Raw genomic sequence first — 20,538 nt, 5'->3', positions numbered from 1 at the left:
TCTCTTTGACGCGCTTCAATCGAAAACAATCGCGCATAGCGAGCAATCTAATCGGTTTCATTTCTAACTGCATGCGTGTGTGTGTGTGTGTTTTAGTGAGTATGTATGTTTATGCAAAAGGGTGACTATGGCGGCAGGTGGTTTCGCTGGTAGAGAGGGGTTTGATTCGATGAACAGAGACAGACTTGTACGCTGAACCTTGAGCGTTCTTTACTCCGACGACGGCAACCCTTCATCTACCCCACCAGCACTTCCCCGCTTCCCCGGAGCTCAACAACACCTACACACGCACACATAGAGACAAACGGCTCGCTCGCGCTCTGGCAAAAGTGACCTAAATAAAAGCTATCAAACGTGCGCGCACTAAGACGGCGCCGCGCCTGCAAACTGCGAACGCGCACACCACAACCTAGAGCTGGCTAGCGCGCTTCTATCGCGAATAAGTTTTGCGCGAACCCCTTGCGCATCATGAAAACAGAAGTTCGGTGGGGGACGAAGGAGGCGCCAGCCCAACGGCTGTAATTTCGTGTCATTGCGTGCGGCGATGAGAGAGAGAGAGAGAAGGTAAGCGCGGTCAAGCATGTTTTTTTAGGCGAGTTTTAAACTTTAAGCACATAAAACACGTAGCATTCGGTTTGGTGTGATGCATCGCGCCTTCCTACGCCCACCCCCCCTCCCCCGTTGTCGCATTGTGACAATGCATTGTGGGGGCCAGAGCGCGTACAGTGCATTATGAGCGGCGCGAATAAACAACGCTAGCACGTTGATCTCGACGACACCGTCAATCGTATGTAATCGTTAATGAGCATGAGCATATTGGAGCTTGATTGATTGTTCAAAGGTGCAGGCGGCAAAACCCCATTATCTACAATCAGGTGCTCGTGATTGTGAGCGAAGAACACACAAACACATTTCATAAATATTTGATGAATAATTTGAATCCTCCATGGATGCGTCAATTGTTTCAAACGCTGTCATTTCTCATTTCCTTCCGATCTCTAGGCCAATCGCTTTCCAGAGGCCGATAAAACTGACAGATGAATTACCATTCCGGTACCGGTCTGTGTGTGTATATGTGTCTAGTTCAGATAAAAAATAACAACAACGCATTGCCATCTTTCCCTGCCGAGATTATTCCAGAGTTGGCGATTATTTTGCATCAGCCCGTGCGCCCGATCTGACAAAAATGGAAACCGGCGAGCGGAGAGCTTTGACAGCGAAGCGCAGGGAAGATGTGTGGATAGGAGCCACGGCGGAGCCAGTTGCTAGGTAGAAGACCGGTTCCTACTCCCTTGTACGTATTCCCTCCCCATTGGGTTTGGTTCAAAAAACCACACTCAACAGGTAAGCGCCGGGTTTGGCCAGCCACGGCCAGTTCCCGAGCCGTCGCCTTTGCACTCACACCGCACCACCATTAACACACGGTTTCCCCGGTCGCGTCGTGTGTCTCCGTTGCTGCCGGTTGGAACTGGTTTTGCGATCGTTTACATACCCAGAGCACCGCTTCTCACCTCCTCCCGTAAGTCATCGCGCTACGACGCAGGGGATTATTTCAATTTCGCACCACTCATTTATATTTGCGTGTAAAATCCCCACCCGGCACACCGACGATTTGCGTTCGGTGCTTTCGAACTCTCTCGTGTTCGCGCCTCATCCTTCCCACCGGCCGGTCTGCTGCTGCTGCTGGCCCAAACACTGCTGCACCGTTTGCTATTGTGTCTTCTAATACCTTCTTTTTCCAAACGGTGGGACAACAACCAGGGGGATATGGTAGGACCGACTCGAAGGAAGCGGGAGAGCAAAATTACCCGATGATCCAGCGAAACAAAAAACAAAGATCAAGTTTGTGTTAATACCCTCATCGATCATGAAAAAGTGGGGTTTCTTTTTGTTTTGCTGCGAGATAAATATTTATGATGGCCAATCGGTGAAACAAACAACACACACACACACACGCACACAACGACAGAGCAGTAGGTTGGCAATAATGGGGGATATTTTGTCCACCCAGCATTTCGGTCACGTGCCAAACACCATGCCATACAAATGGGCACCATCATCATCACCGGTAGGGACGAGAATTTCAAACGGGGTTTTAAAGTGTGGAACGGTGTTATAGATATAAACGAAAAAACATTCGATTAAATGCTCCACTGCTGTTTGTGTGGATTGTAGAATTGTATGAACAGCATTCAGGGTTCATAAGTTCACCACCACCCGACAGACAGAGAGAGAGAGCCATGCCAACAAATTGCGCGACCTTAATGCTATTTTTTGGAAGATTCCAGGCGAAGGGGCGAAACAAAAAACGGCAAACATACGATTTCTCTTTGCTCAATGTCAAAGCGCGAATGCATTTCGACGAACGACAAAGAAATAGTAATAAAAAACAGAACTCCCCTCATGGTCAATGTCAGCCAGTACACGGAGAAGCTGCTGCTGTTGTTGTTGCGTTTAGCAGTGCCGTTGGTGTGAGAAGTGAAGAGAGAACCTTCTCGGTGGAAGAGCCTGAGGAAAAGGATACAACATGCCACTGATTACCATTATAATTGCTGTTGCGTATAGATACAACTTAAATTACTGACGTTCAGGATTGTTTGAATTGCAAAATCCCGACTGAAATGCAAAAACCAAAATGTTGTTGTGTCCTATTCCTGCTTTTTTTGTTGCTTCGTTACGATCGGAGCATTATCTCTATTTGTAATTGCTAGCATAATTATACCACAGCCTAGTTTGCGTGCACGTACACATCGCACCAGAGAATCTCTTCCTCCTTCCGCCCTCCCAAACAGTGTAATCGACAGCAAGATTTCATTACATTATTGTCGCTGCAACTGTTAAAGCCACCAAAACAAGGGTCTGATTATCTCATAGCAGCAGCGCCGCGTTACATCGATCGTCCTCAAGGGGTTGACATCTCGCCACTGCCGGCCGAAGCAGCAGTTCAATCCGGATCGTGCAGCAAACCAACCCCAGCAAAAATGAATGGTATCGATTGAAGCATTGCACACTGGCATTGGCGGTGGTGTTGGTGGGCCTGCGGAACCCCAAACGGAGTAGAGCAGAGTGTGTGTTTTTGTAAGAATGCGCAGACGCCGCACCCGCAGCAGAGCTCTTTCGCGGTTCGCAATGTGTCAAATACGGCCGCTTAGCTGTGTGCGTTGTGTATGTGGTGGTGGTGATTACGTTTGTTACTGCAACATGAACCTTCGGCTCGCACACTCGTGTACACACGCACACAGTGTGTAGCAACCGATCTCGGACACGTGCGATGCGGTGCATTTCGTATTGTGGTGCGGATTGCACGTTTTATTGTCTTGCATGCGTGGAAAACAATCCGATCTATCTCACTGGTTGATCCGCCTTCCGCGTGACGCAACTCTGTGGCATTGATGATAGGCTCTAAAAAATAACAAAAAGTACATTTTTTTTTTTAAATTAATTCAATTTCACTACTCCGACCAGTGTGTGTGTACGAGTTCAACCGTGCACGGCAACCGTCCGTCCATCAGGCCATGCCGCCGCATCCGGATCTGGTTCATTCTGGAAATTTACCGACCGCGTGCTAAAAATGATGGTAGAAAAGGATGATTCATGCGTGGTGTTTTTGCTGATAGGCGCACGGGCGCACTGAGCATGAGAGGGAAAGGTATAACGTCACATAGAATCATTTGGAGCGAACCCTAATTGTACGTGAATCTTCGCTGACGGAACTATGGATGATTTTAAACTCTTGTTAGGTAAACCAAAAGCAACTCAACCACTGTACAAAGGGAAAGGGTTTATTTAGATGCCACAAAAATGTGTCCGCCTTTTGACAGCCTGAGAATTAGGGCGAGAAGGCGCCTACCATGTGGTTCGTAAATTATCAGATAACACCGTATCAGGTGTGTGTGTTTGTTGTGTGTGGTGCCCGGTGGTCGCCGGTACTGCGAGCATGACACGGTTTCGTGAAGTTTTTTTTTGTGTGTGTCACTTTTCAAGCATCAAAACCCGGGACTACCTCAATAAGGCACCATTTGCACTACCGGGGAATGGCGACGATAACGAAACGCGTGGATAGAACAACTACCAGCAGCGAACGGCAGCAGTACCGCTGCCGTGGTACACCAATAACACCTGTGCCTCGCCAGAGGGCAACATGGCGCACCAAAACAAATGCACTTTACGCATCGCAGTAGGCATAGGAAAATGGAAAAGAACGTCAAGCAGCGTGCATTAATCGCTGCTACCATTGCACGGGTGGGGCAACGCCGTTCATTCACAACGAAGGTCTTGGGAGGGTTAATGCGGCGGCTAATTGGACAGCCCGGCCGCCGCCGCCGCCACCCGATTCATTAACGGTCAGCAGACGGCAGGCGACCCCTTTGCTGATATGCCCAGCGTTCGGGTGTGTCACCTAATATGTTTGCTCAATATGTGCGCGAACAGGCCCCGAACAGTTTGAGTCCGGGAATCGGTAGCGGCAATGGCAGGGCGCGATCGCCCTCCACGCCATAGAGCGGGTTGTGTTTCCCTTAACCCGGTACACCACGCGACGTTAGAAAACATTATGTATTCGTGCTCTAACGACACCATTCACGCGCACACACACACACGCGCGCGCTCGCTGACAAAAGCACATGAAGCGCGTGTCGCGGACATGGGCGTAGCCTCTCTCTCTTGCGCTGGGTGTGGGCCCCGTGCGATCGGCGCGGATCGAGTTTTCTAATCGAGACACCGTAACCCCGCACGTATCGCGATGGTAAGCAACTTTTTTGTTAACACCTCCGTCAATTAGAGGGTGCCTTGCATACAGTGGTATAGTGTATGAGTGTGTGTTTTTTTTTGTTCGCTGCTTCATACCAACATTAGTAACGGATAGGTGGTTGGAAATAATCATAGCATGCCTGTGCGATGCTGCGCAGAGAGAAGAGTCACATAACCCGACGACGACGACACTGCAGTGTCGTGTATGTTGGTCCGTCATGGGGTGCCATGGCGCGGGATGGCTGTCCTGTCCTGACCTTCTACCTTCTTCTTTCGCTTACCCAGCTCATCCGTACAACCCTCCACGGCACCGCTGCAACCAATCAACTGCGGGCCCCCTCGTAGGCACAGTAGGCCACAGGGGAAGGTCAACAAGATTTGCGCTCTGTTGTCTGCCCGTCATCTCTCGTCCCGCAACGCAGTTCTAATCGTGGAACGCGGATTGAGGAGTGAGTCTCCATCGTACTTTTCTTACCATCCCGCGAAGGCTCCACCGTTTATAGTAAGGCTCTCTCCGATTGTACTTCCGACAGGAAAGATGGACACTCCGTACAGCTCACGGCAAAGGGACAGTTAAAAAAAGCAACCACTTACCTCTTCATCCATTGACCGCGCCATGCTTCTTGACGCCAATCGCTCGGCACGTCTTGCCCTGGGCTCCCTCTCTCTGACCCGCCCTTTGCGTTAGCGACTGACACACGCACGCACACGAGAAGATTCGGTACCTCGCTCGCCTCTTGTTTGTTGCTCACCTTCTCTCCGCTGGCTGGCTGGCTGGCTGGCTGGTTGCACCAACGAGTTTCGATGCAAAAGGACACGGGCGCCCTTGTGTTTTAAGCCCCCCACGAACGGCTCAGATGATGTCCTTCACGCGTTCAAGCACTGGGAAAACACCCACCGACACACACGGGCACGCGCTACCGAGAACAAACACACACACACACGCGCTATCGAGCGCGCGCGCACACACACACACAGAATGGAAAAGGGGAGACGATGGTGCCCCGCACCCGTTCAATGGTACCGAACGGACGAACGGACGGAGGGAACTGGGAAGGCCCGCTGCCCCGTGTCTACACTGGTGAGGTGTTTCGCTTTTCCTTGTTACGGTACGCACTTTCGCTTTTCGATCGCCAGTTGGATTTTCACCTGTTTTCCCCGACCAGACCCAGACGACTTAAAAATCTAACAACACGAGCGACCAAACTGTGCGAAGGAAAGGTGCTGTCATGTCCGACACTGGGCCGAAGGTGAATAGAGCATGGGTGTGCGCTGGTAGCTGCGTGACAAATATTGTGGCAAGTGGTTTTTTCTTTTTATATTTCTCGCATATCGCTGTCAGTTTAAGTGTTAATGTTGGAGTAAAATTTAATTTAAAAATTAAAAATATTCATTTTTTGCAAAATTGTTGCACCATGCTAAAAAAACAGGGGAAATTCAAGACTCGCAGCAAATTGTAAGCACCTTGGGAGAAATAAGAACAATTTCATTCAAGAACTCAACTCGCTAGCTCATAAACGCAGCTCACGAACGTTTCCGAAGGGCTGACTGCTGTCGAAAACATCTCGGTGAATTCAAACTGATTCAAAATAACGGTTTCCAAATATGTGCATATGTATTTTAAAAAAGATTTCTTTCTAAAGAGATTTCTACAAATATTTTTAATTAAATTAGTTTTCAATTGTTTTTGAATGTTGGAAAATAGTATTTATTCTGAAATTTCAAAACGACAAACTAATTTGAGGCAAGTTTACTTTTTCAAATAAGTATAAAAAGAGTTTTGATTTATTTTTATCGAATAACGTAAACATGAATACTAAAAACCAGCAAAAAAAAGTATTAGAAAATAAGATCGGAAAAGTAATGTCATTAAATAACTTTAAATTATTAATTCTGTTCTACCCCTTTTCTTGAACAGAATAAGTGGTTGAAGCATATTTCTTCATATTGACACTGTGCCAATTTGCGATGCATAACGAAACACTTCACAAAGCAACAAAATGTGTGTTGAAACTTTGAACCTGTTAAAACAAATCAATTATCACACAGAACATATACTCAACTTTCTTAGCTGCCGTAAACCATTTACGAACATTTTGCCGCCTTGTTAGCTACTAAACAAAGTAACATCTAGTACATGGGAGACACTACAAGCGATTATGTTCACTCTTCCGAGTGCAGATGCATCGAATCGAAGGTCGCGTATGCCGGAAAGACCCGACTCCTTCACGCATTGACTGCTAGTAGAAGCAGCAGCAACAGATGACCAGGCAAAACGTTAACACCTTTTTTTTATTGCATCAGAGCTACATCTGACCGCCAAACGCACCAGAAGAAGGAAGCCGAGAAACATTCCAGCTTGGAGGTGTAACACCGCCAGTTCATTTCCGGACGCAAATCGAAGATGCGCACACCATCACTGCCTTATGCTGGTGCGCAAACACTAGTTGCTAGTTTCATACCGTTTGGAGTGCGTTTTCTACGCAAATCGGTGAGTCGCTTACCTTGAGCGTCTGCCCGCATACGTACAAGGGGCCGATAGCGAGATACGAGAACGCTCAGCGACCGGGACTGGAGAGAGAGTGTGTGGCCCCGACCCGACACACCAAACAAGGAACTCCGGGTCCGGTTAGCCCGGTCAGTTTCTACGAGGGGAAGGGAAAGGTGAGCAGGGCACGGTGGATGTAAACATTTAACGCAAGGCTTTCTCGTCTGTGGGAGGAGTGGGGAAAAACCGAACCGACCGTACCAACCGAACCGGCCACAAGCTACTAAGCGTCTAGAGTTTTCGAGCCCGAACCTCGGAAGCCTTCAGTAGCCATCGGACAGCGTCGTCGAGTGCAAGGTTTCGTCGTGCGACTTCATCGTGTTCTGCGTCGAGCGTAAGTGTACAATTTTGCTGGAGTGGGCTGTTTTTGGGGGGTGTGTTGGATGCGATTTCGAGCATTTCATTCCCATCTTGCCGTGGCAAAGAAAGTGTTCCACTCTACTGTACTACGGAGTGGATGGACGGGCGTATGCAGCGTGCCATTCGGAATCGATTTAACGGGGAAGTGTTAATACGTCTCAAGTTCACTGGACGTTCGCGCTGTACACGATCCATACTAATGAGCACCATTACGGTAAAATGAGACTGGAAGTTGGCTAACTATTCTCTTCACGTAGTACATCGTTTTCGGAGTGTTTGTGTGTGCGACTTCTGGAGTTGTCTGCAGAGTACTTCCTAGCGATTTTAGAATTGTTTTCCGCTCGTTGCATATACATTTGCAAAAGGCGATCTACGCACTCAGTTGATCGAATGCGCAACAAACCTAAGATAATTATCCGTGCCCTTTAGCCCCCCCCCCCCCCCCCCCCCTGTAATGACCAGTCAGCAAAGGTGGGAGGTGATCTCATGGTATGCTCACGTGTGAAACTGATCATTCAGCGCACAAAGAGCACGAGCAAGACAAGGAACATAGTTTCTAACAACTGTCTTCTTGCTTGACGAAACTGTTTCACCTGTTAGACCTTAGCTTGTATCACTGCCAGGACAGGAAGTGTCCAAGTCGAGGCATTTGTTTGGCTTTCCATATTTTATTTGCGCTCACCAATTGCCTGACCAGCGAGGGCAACGCATCCGGCAACAAGTGCTGTGATTCGGTCGGTTGAATTTGCCAAGCCGTGGTGCGTGAGGTAAAAGCTTTTTGAGCAAGAATCGGCCCGTCCCCATTGCCGCCCGTTCATTATTTATTTATCCGCGAGCTAGCTCAAGGTTGGATATGTTGGTGTATGTTTTTTTTTTATCGTTCAAAAATTGCGCTTCTTAAGACGGTGCCGTCGCGCAGCATTGCTATGGCCGTTGTTTACGCTCCAAATGGAATAATCAAGTCACAGACAGAGCATGTGAGTTGCCTCATTATGCACATCGGTCCGTTTGCTTGGGTGAGATAAACCCGGGCAACAACCTGTGGCCGGCAGTGCTGAGCTGTCAAGGATTTTGGAGGCAAACAGAAAAAAAAAACATTCTTTACCGTCTTATCGATTGCTTAGGGTGTTTCGATGGCTTTAATTTAGGAGACGTAACTTCTTGCCCGCAACACGTCCCATATACCAGAGGATTAGCCATTTGAGCACCGAACGCAGCCAACCTCACAATGGAAACAATAACCCTCAGCATCCACGGGACAGGGACAGGGACGATCGATCATGGTATGCATTCGCTGGTGCGATCATGCTTCTCCTACTCCTGTGGCGTTTCTTTGAATTATGCACCAGTCTGTGTCTGATTGCATAGCCCTCCCCAAGCGCCCGTACGGAAGTTGATCGTGTCGGTCGGTCAGGAATTGGGAAGAATAATCCACCATCAACGTTCCGCTCACGTACGGGCGGGACACAGCACGCAGCAAAGCTTAGGACGACCTTCCCTCCTATCATCTCCTCTCTTCCCTTCTCTGCACACACACACACACACACACACACAAACACGCACACCCTTTCGTGCTGATCGACAACACACTGCCACTGCAGGGGGTCGCCTCTTCGCCAACCCTTCCAACGGGCGTCGTGCCTTTATGTGCGTGTCGGACGATCGTCGGCGGGCGGCGATCGTTATAAATTTAAAACGCGCTTTTCACACCGCCAGAACGATCATTCGCAGTCGTACAGTCTACCGGTGAGGAGAGTCCTGAATTTTGGTGCTTCGTCCCGCGAATTTCTGAGAGCTTCTCGCCCGTTTTTTTTTTCTTCTACCGCATCAGCCAAATCGCATCGCGTGTGAAAGTGAAATTGTGCAAAAGCGAAGAATAGAAACGCAAAAAAAAGCTTCACCAACAAGCCGTAACGTAAGTGTTCACAAGTGCGTTTGGGGTTGGTGCTTTGATGGTGCTGAATGTTACGCTGATGACAGCGAAATTGTGCGCCCTTCACCTAGCCGCCACTGCAGCCACCTCGCCGCATACAAGCGATTGTTTGGGATGACGAGTGACGAGTTAGCGTGCTGCTGCTACTGCTGCCGTTCCGTTGCGTTATTATGTCATCTTTTTTGGGGTACCCAAGGCCACTTTGGCTCGGTGTAGGGATGATTTGTTTTGGCACAGGGCGGGAAGAAAGAAGAGAGCAAGCGGTGTAGGTCAAACGACGCTTGTATGCTTATTGTTTATTCGCACAACATGGACAAGGTAGTTGTTCGTGGGAAGCTAGACCGTAAGACTCTTCAAGACCTTTCCAAACCTTCAGCAACTGTTTTGCTGCGTTCGAATAAATTAATTATTAAAGTAGCTAAATGCAACTAACTAAATTAGCTTAAAACGCTCAATCAAATCAAAAACCAATTGTCACACAGAGATCGAAATTGCATCCTAGAGTTACATAGACAGAATATCCCTATTGTGATCGCTCTTTGAATTGTACCTTCACTCAACAGGATTTCTAGGAAAGAAGATGCATAATTCATACGTTTGTATATTAACGGTTTGCTGCATCAGCGATTTAATTGCTTCGTGCCTCTCGATCGTTCATCTCGCGGTGTATCGTAAAGCTGCTACACCCAGCCTTTTTGCATTATTGACCGTGCACTAACCTGTTTGGCATGTTATCGGCTCGAACGGAAAAGTACCGATATCTGTATGTGTGTGTATGTGGTAGTGAGCTGATTTCTAAGCATCTACCATCGAACATCGAACTTGGAACCGGGTCCGTAGCGCCCGTACAGCCAGCTCTAATTATCGATATACCTCTCACTCGCCTGGATGCCCTTTAGTAGCTTGTTACTGTAATGGTTTACAGCCAGGGAAATTAAATAGCTAAATTGCACAATATACAGCCTACAGGTCGGCCCGCGGAAAATGATGCTTCCCGGACTTATGCACCTGTGCTGAGTTGAGAAGTTAAACTCGATTTGTATTGATTTTTTCCCACTTCCCGCAGATTTTATCCCACGATTCGAGTGGCTACCGAGAGTGCATCCTATACTCCACCACCCAACATGAAGTCATTCCCTACCCTCGTTGTCGTCGCCACCTTTGCCGTGGTGTGCAGCCTGAACGGTTTCGCGCACGCTACCGTGGTGGAATCGTGCGGAGGTAAGCGTTTCGTCACCTGACCGCCCGTTGCAGTCTATCGTGGTGCGTCGGGTGCGCAGGAATTGACATTTGGTTTTCCCTTTCCATTGGTTTCATTGCAGCCACCCGTAGCCTGGTGCCGATCGAGCAGAACACCGTTGACATTAGCAACTGCGAGAAAGGGCCCTGCCGATTGAAGCGCCGCACGACCGTTAGCATCAACCAGAAGTTCACGCCGAGTAAGTAATGACGCACGGTGCGGTGCGCGACCAGCGCGTCCAGCGTTACTAATCGAGTATTGTGCTTTTCCTTACCCCGCACAGCGGAAGATGTAAAGAGCCTTAGTACGACCGTGTTCGCGAAGATCGTTGGCCTACCGTTGCCGTTCGTGGGTGTCGACGGTACGTCCGCCTGCCCGTATCTGTTCGCGGAGGACGGCGAAACCAAACTCGAGTGCCCACTGAAGGCCGGCGTGCCGGTAGTGTACAAGCGTAGCTTCGATGTGCTCGAAATCTACCCGAAGATCCCGAGCATGACCATCCACTGGGAGCTGCAGACGAAGAGTGGCCGATCGATCACATGCTTCGAGGTGCCGGCTAAGATTGTGTGAGCTGCGGGCTGCGGGCTCGGAGTAACGCGCAAGCGTCAGTGAATAGCATGCTGCTGGTCCGATCTTTTCGGGTAGCTTTCCGAGTGATAGGTGTATAGGTTAGCGTGAGCTGTTGGGTTATGACGAAGACGAAACCGCACGCAGTAAAGGGTGATTAATTTTTACAAAAAGGAAAAGTATTTTTTTAATCCACTCATGTGATGACATTGAAAGTTATTTATGTAATATACAAGTTCGGAATATGATTACAGCATTACAATATTAGATTATCAACATGCATGCTCATTATGAAATGGTTTCGTGCGTTCGATCTACGATCCAAATCGCATACAATACTGACAACCAACGACAGGTTGGAAACAGTTGCAGTGAGACCTGCTTGCAGAGACAACATGTTCCATTCATTGTGCGTCACGGTTCATACCGACAATCTGTTTGCCCTTTTGTTCCTAACACTGGCGATCGGCGAACTACACACCGCACCGGTTCATGTAATGTACGAACGATTTCAGCAGAACAATGGAACCGATCTGATCGATGCGGCAAACCTACGCATACGAAAGTACAACCGCACGCTGACCGTGTTCGACGGAACGTTCGAGCTGTACCGTGATATGGATGACGACTACGCTGTGAGTAGTATTTCTAGCTGAATATACCTTAGGCTTTGAATGCAGGTTTTTAACAACTGGAACTATTTATTGGCACTTTCAGTTCAGCGTGTCACTTTCGTACAGCACGCTGGGAAACAATCAGTTTATACGATCGCCATTCCGTCTACCGCAGCAGCACGTTTGCACCTTTTTCAACACAACCTACCGAGACTATCGGGAGTTCTACCGTAACGTGACAAACTTACCGGACGTGGGTACATGCCCGATGCCAGCCCAGCAGTACTGTTCCGTGAAAGTCCCTACGTTGTGATATTTTTACTTTTTTTTTACACGAAATAATCAGTCGGTTGTTCTTTGTTGGCAAGTAAGTTCACTTCTTTTTATTCACACCATTTATGCGTGCTTCGCTTTTTCGGCTCGTGACAAGTGCAACAACAAGGCGGTTCCCCTTTCACAGCGGTAGCTCCCTAGACCCACAAGAATGACAAAACGTCAGCTGCCATAATCCGGCACTGTGGTAGAACCGCAGGTCATTTGAGATCGAACATACCGGCCACCTTGAAAGACTCAGTTTTCAATCCATTCTTTGATTACTACATTCTAACGGACAGATTTTAGATACTGCTCGTTTCACAATACCGGATGCCGTACGAAGTGTTGCAACTCGGGAAATTCCATCAGCTCCAGGGTGTATTTCGACGACACGTGCCAATGGCCATTGAACTGCTGGAAGCTGCTCATCCTTCAGAATAACTATATCTCCGACTGATAATTGCTTAGATTGCTTAGCTGACCGATGCAAAACAGTAAGATTTTTCAGATAATCCTGTTTCCAGTGCATCCAGAAGTTTTGCGTGTACCGCTGAAGGAGTTGGTATCTTCCCAGACGATTCATAGGCACCTCTTTCAAGTCAGGTTCGAGAATAACCTTCAAATTGTTTGTAATGAGAAAGTGCGCTGGAGTTAATGCCGTCAAATCATTGGGATCTTCAGAAAGCGGAACTAATGGTCGCGAGTTCATGCAACCTTCTATTTTTACTAAAACAGTAGTCATTTCCTCCGATGATAAACGCGATGATCCTAGTTGACGAATCAAATGGGTTTTGGCTACCTTCACCGCCGCTTCCCAAAGGCCTCCGAAATTTGGGGCGCGTGGGGGTATCAAATGCCATTGTATCTCTTCCTTTGCCAAATGTTTTGCTATTTTGCTATCTGCAGAATCGTTGAACAGCATTTTGTAGATCTGATGAAGTTCATTTTTGGCACCAATAAAATTGGTACCATTGTCTGAATAAATGTGCTTTGGTTTACCCCGCCGATAAACAAAGCGATCAAGTGCCATCAGAAACGAATTTGTGCTCAAATCTCCGACTAATTCCAAATGTACTGCTTTCGTACTCATGCAGACAAATACACAAATGTAGCACTTATTTGGTGCGGCCTTGCGGTGTGTTGGCCTCAAATACAAAGGTCCACAATAATCTAGACCCGTAGAACTGAACACCTCGTTAACTGTAACACGTTCTGCTGGTAGTTGCCCTTCAGGTTGAATTATAGGTTTTGGATTTGCTCTACAACATCGAAAACAATTTCGTATGACCTTACGTACAGCTCTTTTTCCATTGATTGGCCAAATCTCATCTCGAACTGCGTTAAGAGTTGATGATATTCCTCCATGCATTGCTTTTACATGTTTGTCCATGATGAGGAGTTGAGTAAATGGATGGAATCCAGGAAGAACTATTTGATGCTTAATATTATAATTCAAATCAGAATTTCTGAGCCGGCCACCAACGCGGATTATTCCCTCATTATCTATAAACGGGTTTAAAAGTTTCAACGTTGAACTTCGTGCAACAGGAATCCCTTTGTGGATTTTATGAAGATCGTTGGTAAATTCTTCAGCTTGCACAAGTTTTACAAGTCGCTTTTTAGCATCAACAAGTTCCTTTACCGTCAATGCACTATTGCTTATTCTTGGTTGCAGACGATGAGCATTATGAACAAAACGAAAACAATATGCAACCACGTCGATTAGCTTCTGGTATGACCCATATCTTGTAAATATTTCATTTTTTTCTTGTATTTGCGTTGTTAAAACGATATTCGATCTTATTTCGTCTGTTGTAATTTGACCTGTTCTCTCTTTTTGTTGGGGCCAATTCTCCTTTCTCTCTGATAACCATTGTGGACCTTGTTTCCACAATTGATTGTTGATGAGCTGATGCGGTAAAACTCCGCGTGAAATAAGGTCAGCTGGATTTTCTTGTCCAGATACATGTTGCCAAACAGCATCTCGAATTGCTTGGATCTCAGCAACTCGGTTTGCTACGAATGTTTTCCAAGTCTTTGATTCAGCATTTAGCCAATCTAGCACCACGGTAGAATCGGTCCAAAATCGATGAGCAACGAACTTAATCTCCATTGCAGCTATTACCTTCTCATGCAATCGAGCTCCTAATAATGCACCGCAAAGTTCAAGTCTAAGAATCGTCAATGCCTTCAGTGGAGCCACTCTCGATTTTGATGCTAGCAAATTAACATGAATGCTTCCATCCTCAGCTTCAGACCGAATATAGATGCACGCGCCATATGCAAGCTCTGACGCGTCTGTGAAACAATGTATTTCTGCTTGCCGATATTGATGAGCGAAAGCGAATCTAGGGATACGAAAATCTTTAAGTTCTGGTAATTCTGCTCGAAATCTAATCCAATTCCTTTGAATGTCCTCAGGCACCGTATCATCCCAACTCAACTTCAAACGCCAGAGCGATTGCATCAAAACTTTGGCTGTAATAATTACAGGTGAAATCAATCCCAATGGATCATACAGTTGAGCAATCATTGATAGTATGCTACGCATGGTGTCTCTCTCTGATTTCGTAGTAATAGAAATGTTGAACTGGAACGTATCAATTTCAGGTTCCCAACATATACCAAGCGTACTAATTGTCTCCTTGTCGTCGAACCTTAACGATGATTTTGTTGCCAATTGTTCAGCGGGAACGTCAGATAAAACGGCTAATGAATTCGAACACCATTTTCGAAAAGTAAAACCGCCTCTCTGCGCCAGTGCACTCAATTCCTCACGTAGCTGTATAGCTCCATCAACACTATTTGACCCAGCAATAAGGTCATCCACGTACAGTTGTTTTTTCAGCGTATCCTTGGCAGTAGGAAACGCGTCACCCTCATCTTCAGCCAACTGCTGAAGTGTTCTTGTAGCTAAGAAAGATGAAGGAGCCAAACCGTATGTTACTGTCCGCAACTCATACGCCTGAATGGGCTGGTTATCGTCAAACCTCCACCATATTCTCTGTAACGGTCGATCCTCCGGATGCACAAGTACCTGACGATACATTTTTTCCAAGTCCGCAACTAGCGCGACCTGAAATTTACGAAAACGGATTATTAAGCTCAAAAGATCATCTTGGATGACTGGTCCAACCAATAGCGCATCATTCAGAGAGTGTCCTGTGCTAGTTGGTGCTGACCCATCAAATACCACTCTCATTTTAGTCGTGGAACTTGTCTCCTTAAACACAGGGTGATGTGGAAGGTAGCAGCAGGTTGCTGCATCCAGGTTGTCAGGCGACACAGGAGCCATATGACCGAGTTGTATGTACTCCAACATAAACTCATTGTACTGCTGACGAAGTTGTGAGTTAGCAAATAACTTACGTTCTAATCCAGCAAACCTCTTAAGTGATGTCGTTTCTGATTTTCCAATCATGGTAGAATGTTGCTGATGTTTAGGCAGTTTCACGATATATCTGCCTGTTTCGTCTCGTGATACCGTTTGCTCATAATAAGCTTCGCATCTCTGCTCATCCGCCGAGAAATGCGAAACATGCAGCTCTTCGATCTTCCAAAACCGCTCAAGTTGATCGCTAATGTTTTCCGACGATAACATAACATGACACTGAGCTGCTTGTTGCTGAATTATAGCTTCTTCTCGGAGCACTTCACCTGTTACCACCCAACCGAACACTGTTTCAACTAACAATGGACCATGTTCACTAAGTTTGAGCCGGCCTTCCCTCAGAAACGTGTAGAAATGCGATGCACCGATTAGCATATCCACTCGTCCAGACTGATGGAATTCTGGGTCTGCGAGCGCCAACCCAGCAGGTAATTTCCAACATGATGTGGAGAAAGATGTGGCTGGAGTGTTTGCTGTTACCTTGCTCAAAACCAAGAAATTTAGTTTCAGAGCAAATTCACTAAATCTGGAACGGATTTCCACCTTCATTTCACATGACGCCTGAGTCGTCGTTCCATCCACACCTGTAATGGGTACATGGGTACGCATACGCGGCAAGCACAAAAGCTGACTCAATCGCTCACTTATCGCATTGGGCTGCGCACCGTTATCCAACAACGCACGTACTGGATGTTGCGTACCATTTGCGTCAACTACAAACAACACCACCGTTGTCAGCATAACATTAGAATATGAGCTTCGGTCAGTAGAGTTGCACTGCATTGGAATATTAGCAAGCACCATCGTACTAACAGAACCCACCGAATCATCTACTATTACACTATCGCTTCGTTCAGCATGCAGCAAGGTATGATGCCGTTTGCCACACGTTTGACACCCATACCTTGACGTACAACTGGTTACAAAATGGCTGCCCTGCAAGCAATTCCAACACAATTTGTGCTGCCTCACAACTTGCTGGCGCTTCTTTGCATCGAATTCATTGAAACGCCGACAATTCACTATTGTATGCCCCTGCTTTCCACACACAACACACATATCCACTTTTTTCTCGGCCGCTGCAGCAGTGTTCACACTCACTTTTACACGCGGTTGTCGCTTACTCGTTTCACCCGTATCGTTAGCAAGCGTTTCCAACAAACGCACACGCTTACGCAGAAACTCAACCATGTCACTGTATGTGTAACTTTTATCCGCTTGTGCTTCTTCCCACGCCGCAAGAGTAGCACTATCCAATTTCTCACTAAGAAGCTCAACAAGGAATGAGCTAAGATGTTTTATTGGTTCACCGAGTTGTTCTAACACCAATGTGTGTCGCTGGAAATCATCTACAGTGCGTCGCAATAAATCTAGATTGCTATTGATAATCTTCGGTAGCCTCAAAATGGCTTGGATATGACGTTTCTTAAGCAAATGTTTATTGCCATAGCGGTCTACCAACATTTGCCATGCAATTTTGTAATTCTCATCTGTAGTGAGAATTGGCTCAATTAGCCGTGCTGCCTCACCTTTGAGCGCAGCTTTCAAATAATGTAGCTTTTGCACACCAGAAAGCTCATCTGATTTATCAATCAGGGACACAAACGTGTCATGAAATGGTAACCAATCATTAAAATCACCTCCAAACTCAGGCAATTGTATTACTGGTAATTTCATTTGGGACACAATGGGTACCGGTTTAACGTCGCTGACTATTGGATTAGACGATGGCTTCAGCCGTAGCAGATTGGATCTAACACTCATGTATAGCTCCTCCATTTCTGCACGCGTCTTTTCATTTTCAGCGTTGTCTCCCTCAAGGGTTAGCTTGTCTAACTCTTCTTGAACTTCTTCAAAACCATACCACACTTTCTCGAGCCTCTCGAGCCTTGTGGTCACCTCATGAATCTTGTCCACAGTGTACGTTTGTACGAATAAATCGATTCGCCGCATCGAATCTATAATGTTTTTTCTTTTTTGCTCTTTGCCACGAATTTTGTCTTCTCGCGCCGTCGCCATTGTTACACTTGCGTTAAACACACTGTTTAATACGTTGCACACGCGTACACGCACACAAAATCCTAGCCAGCTCCAAGCACACACTCACACGCACACAGCAAAGAACAAGCGATAACTTTTGCACTAATTATGATTACCACGATTGAAACCGATAATCAGGCACTTATCCTGGTCACTTGCACCAAAATGTTCCGTGAAAGTCCCTACGTTGTGATATTTTTACTTTTTTTTTACACGAAATAATCAGTCGGTTGTTCTTTGTTGGCAAGTAAGTTCACTTCTTTTTATTCACACCATTTATGCGTGCTTCGCTTTTTCGGCTCGTGACAAGTGCAACAACAAGGCGGTTCCCCTTTCACAGCGGTAGCTCCCTAGACCCACAAGAATGACAAAACGTCAGCTGCCATAATCCGGCACTGTGGTAGAACCGCAGGTCATTTGAGATCGAACAAGTACTATATTAGAAATAAGGTTCTGGACTCGAAGCTAATCAATAACTACTTTCAACCAGGGCTGTGGAGGTTTGATCTGTTGATTTTAAAGAAGCAGGCAGAGCATCCGCTCTTGAGTATAGAGGTATTGTTTAAGGTTTCGAAGGAAGATATTTTTTGAAAAAGGCAAATAAATAGATATCAATAACGCTAACTAGAAGTATCAGAGCATCAAATCATAATCAACGAAATCATAACCACATCGGGCATTATTAACGAAATGAATAGGAAGAATGGATAAGATCGCAACAGTAACGTTGATGCATTTTCAAGCATTTGTCGATAAAATGGTTGTAAACTGAATTATCCAAACAACTTTGAGCCAGTAAATATGAGAATAATTTTTAAAACGCTTTTATAAATCGCTATTAGATTCAAGCAACACAAAAGGTTTACATGCTACTCAAACCATTGCGTTTTACCAGACTACAATTGTTGTTCATACATCGTAGTAGACCTTTATCTACTTTGTATTACATGCTGCTTCCTGGACACATTTCATTTCTAACATGGCATTACGAATCAATGACAACATGCCATCTTTATAGGATACTATTAATACCTCTGCACGTTGTGCTCTTCTAACAGTCATTTTCAATCCCATCCTTCAGCTCAGTCCCATGTGTTCGATTCTCCTGATAGTTACATTTGCCGTCGCCCTATTCCTGGCTGCTCCGGGCGATGGTCTAATGCGCGTAGTTCTAGACTTTGATCGCTATGAAATGTTCAATGGGACGGACTTCTTCAACATGGAAAAGTTTCGCGTGCGAAAGTTTAACCGAACGCTATCCGTGATGAACGGTACCGGTGTGCTGCTGGTCGATCTGGATAATCGCTATACGGTAGATGCAGAAGGATGGTTTGCTTTTAGATCGTAGTATACACTAAATGTTGTACTTGTTTTCCCCTTATCTCATGCTTAGTTTGGAGTAGATTTCGCACGCAGTGCACAGGGCAACAACCAGTTCCAGGCGTACCCGATGAAGCTGGCAGCGAAACCGTTCTGTCAGTTTGTCAACCTATACTATCGCGAGTATCAGCACCTGTTTCTGAAGTACACCAACCTACCGTTCGTACCACCGGAAGGGTTGTGTCCATTTCCGAATGGTTCATACTGGGCGAAGGATGCACACATCGACTCGTCCGTTATTCCGCTGGTAGTGCCGGAGGGGCTATGGCGATGTACGATCGATTTGGTCGATACAGAGAACGGTGTGTTGGTTTCTCGTGCCTTCATGTTCGTTCGACTCACCAAGGAGCTGACTTAGAGCACTACAAATTTTCCAAATTGAAATTTCCTAAATTAATTTATCAAAATGAGTTTTATTATGTATATCAATGTTGCCAGTCTAATTTTTGCAAAGCATATTTTGATTACAATTCAAAGCACAAACTGCAAAAAGAAAATCTAGATCACATTAGTGCAAAAGGGTATGAAAAATAAAATTATGAATTTTCTATGCATTTATTGTGTAAATCTAAGATAACTCAAGCTTTGCGAAAAGCTGTTTTTGAAAAACCATAAAAAAATCGATTTTGCGTTAAATTATGTCTTAATATTATTTTGTGGAATTTTTTTTCGCAGATATAATTGTTAGTTAATTTTGTCCGAGGTTTATGATTATATCTAGACCGACATAGTTTATTGTTTATCTATTGAAACACAACAAAATATAAGCTACTGTTCAAGTTGCAGTTATCAACAATTGGAGTTATATACTAAAACAACGAAATTAGCACATTAAAACACCACATTTGGCACTTAGCATTTGGTATCATTCAAACTCAACAACCAAGCTATGAATTACTATAATTAGCTCAGCACATGCGTGATATGATTGTACCAACTTCAGATATACTCACACATTTTGACAAAAAATACATTATTTCAATTTCCCTCTAAATCGACTGTTCTATACAATCAGAAGACATAAATCATGTCAAATATCCTGTTTTCAATCTATAAAAAACTTAATAAAAAGTGTGCAAACAGAACAACTTTTCTAATACATTTAACACGTGCTTTCCTAACACGCAAAACGCCATAACTATAGTAGCGCTGCTAAGCGTCCTGGTATTCTGCTGCTATAGCGTGCAACCATGTAACGGGATGCTGAAGATAATTCTGGACTTTGATCGTTGGGAATTGGCTGGCGGAAAGGATATTGTCAGCATGGAATCGATTCGTGTGAGGAAGTACAACCGTACAGTATCGGTGCTCAATGGAACAGGAACGCTGCTCATTGATCTGGATGATAAGTATGAGGTAGTTGAGACAGCATTCCGATTTCTCGACCCTTTAAGCATTCAC

At 45.8% G+C, this 20,538-nt stretch overlaps 4 protein-coding genes across 10 annotated transcripts in view; 3 read left to right on the top strand and 1 right to left on the bottom strand.

The window, feature by feature from the left end:
- LOC120950886 (sodium/potassium-transporting ATPase subunit alpha) overlaps positions 1-5,960 on the bottom strand; it is a 65,003-nt gene extending 59,043 nt beyond the window's left edge. For 3 of the 6 annotated variants that reach the window (XM_040369271.2, XM_040369273.2, XM_040369274.2), the window contains exon 1: positions 5,344-5,488. In XM_040369271.2, the coding sequence (XP_040225205.2) occupies positions 5,344-5,367 (24 nt within the window). In that variant the 5' untranslated portion in view covers positions 5,368-5,488. The other 3 variants (XM_040369272.2, XM_040369277.2, XM_049606793.1) reach the window with 2 other exon arrangements.
- A 1,527-nt stretch (positions 5,961-7,487) lies between these two features.
- Positions 7,488-11,576, top strand: LOC120950888 (NPC intracellular cholesterol transporter 2 homolog a). Of its 2 annotated transcripts, none has more exons than XM_040369282.2 (4): positions 7,488-7,631; positions 10,657-10,811; positions 10,913-11,029; positions 11,114-11,576. In XM_040369282.2, exons 2-4 carry the CDS (start codon positions 10,715-10,717, stop codon positions 11,398-11,400), a joined length of 501 nt encoding a protein of 166 aa, XP_040225216.1. In that variant the 5' UTR covers positions 7,488-7,631; positions 10,657-10,714; the 3' UTR covers positions 11,401-11,576. The 2 variants fall into 2 exon arrangements, with proteins under 2 accessions (XP_040225216.1, XP_040225217.1); XM_040369283.2 differs by lacking the exon at positions 7,488-7,631 and adding an exon at positions 9,361-9,572.
- Positions 11,577-11,674: 98 nt separating this feature from the next.
- Positions 11,675-12,112, top strand: LOC120950887 (uncharacterized). The gene has a single exon (XM_040369281.2). It carries the CDS (start codon positions 11,679-11,681, stop codon positions 12,051-12,053), a length of 375 nt encoding a protein of 124 aa, XP_040225215.2. The 5' UTR covers positions 11,675-11,678; the 3' UTR covers positions 12,054-12,112.
- Positions 12,113-18,555: 6,443 nt separating this feature from the next.
- LOC120951663 (uncharacterized) lies at positions 18,556-20,275 on the top strand. The gene is made up of 2 exons (XM_040370475.2): positions 18,556-19,069; positions 19,151-20,275. Exons 1-2 carry the CDS (start codon positions 18,848-18,850, stop codon positions 19,493-19,495), a joined length of 567 nt encoding a protein of 188 aa, XP_040226409.2. The 5' UTR covers positions 18,556-18,847; the 3' UTR covers positions 19,496-20,275.
- The last annotated feature ends 263 nt before the right edge of the window (positions 20,276-20,538 follow it).

The sequence above is a fragment of the Anopheles coluzzii genome, chromosome 2, assembly GCF_943734685.1.
Source record: "Anopheles coluzzii chromosome 2, AcolN3, whole genome shotgun sequence".
NCBI classification, from domain to species: Eukaryota; Metazoa; Arthropoda; class Insecta; order Diptera; family Culicidae; genus Anopheles; species Anopheles coluzzii.
The sequence above is the reverse complement of the archived record's forward strand: the minus strand, read 5'-3'. Positions and strand labels throughout refer to the sequence as shown.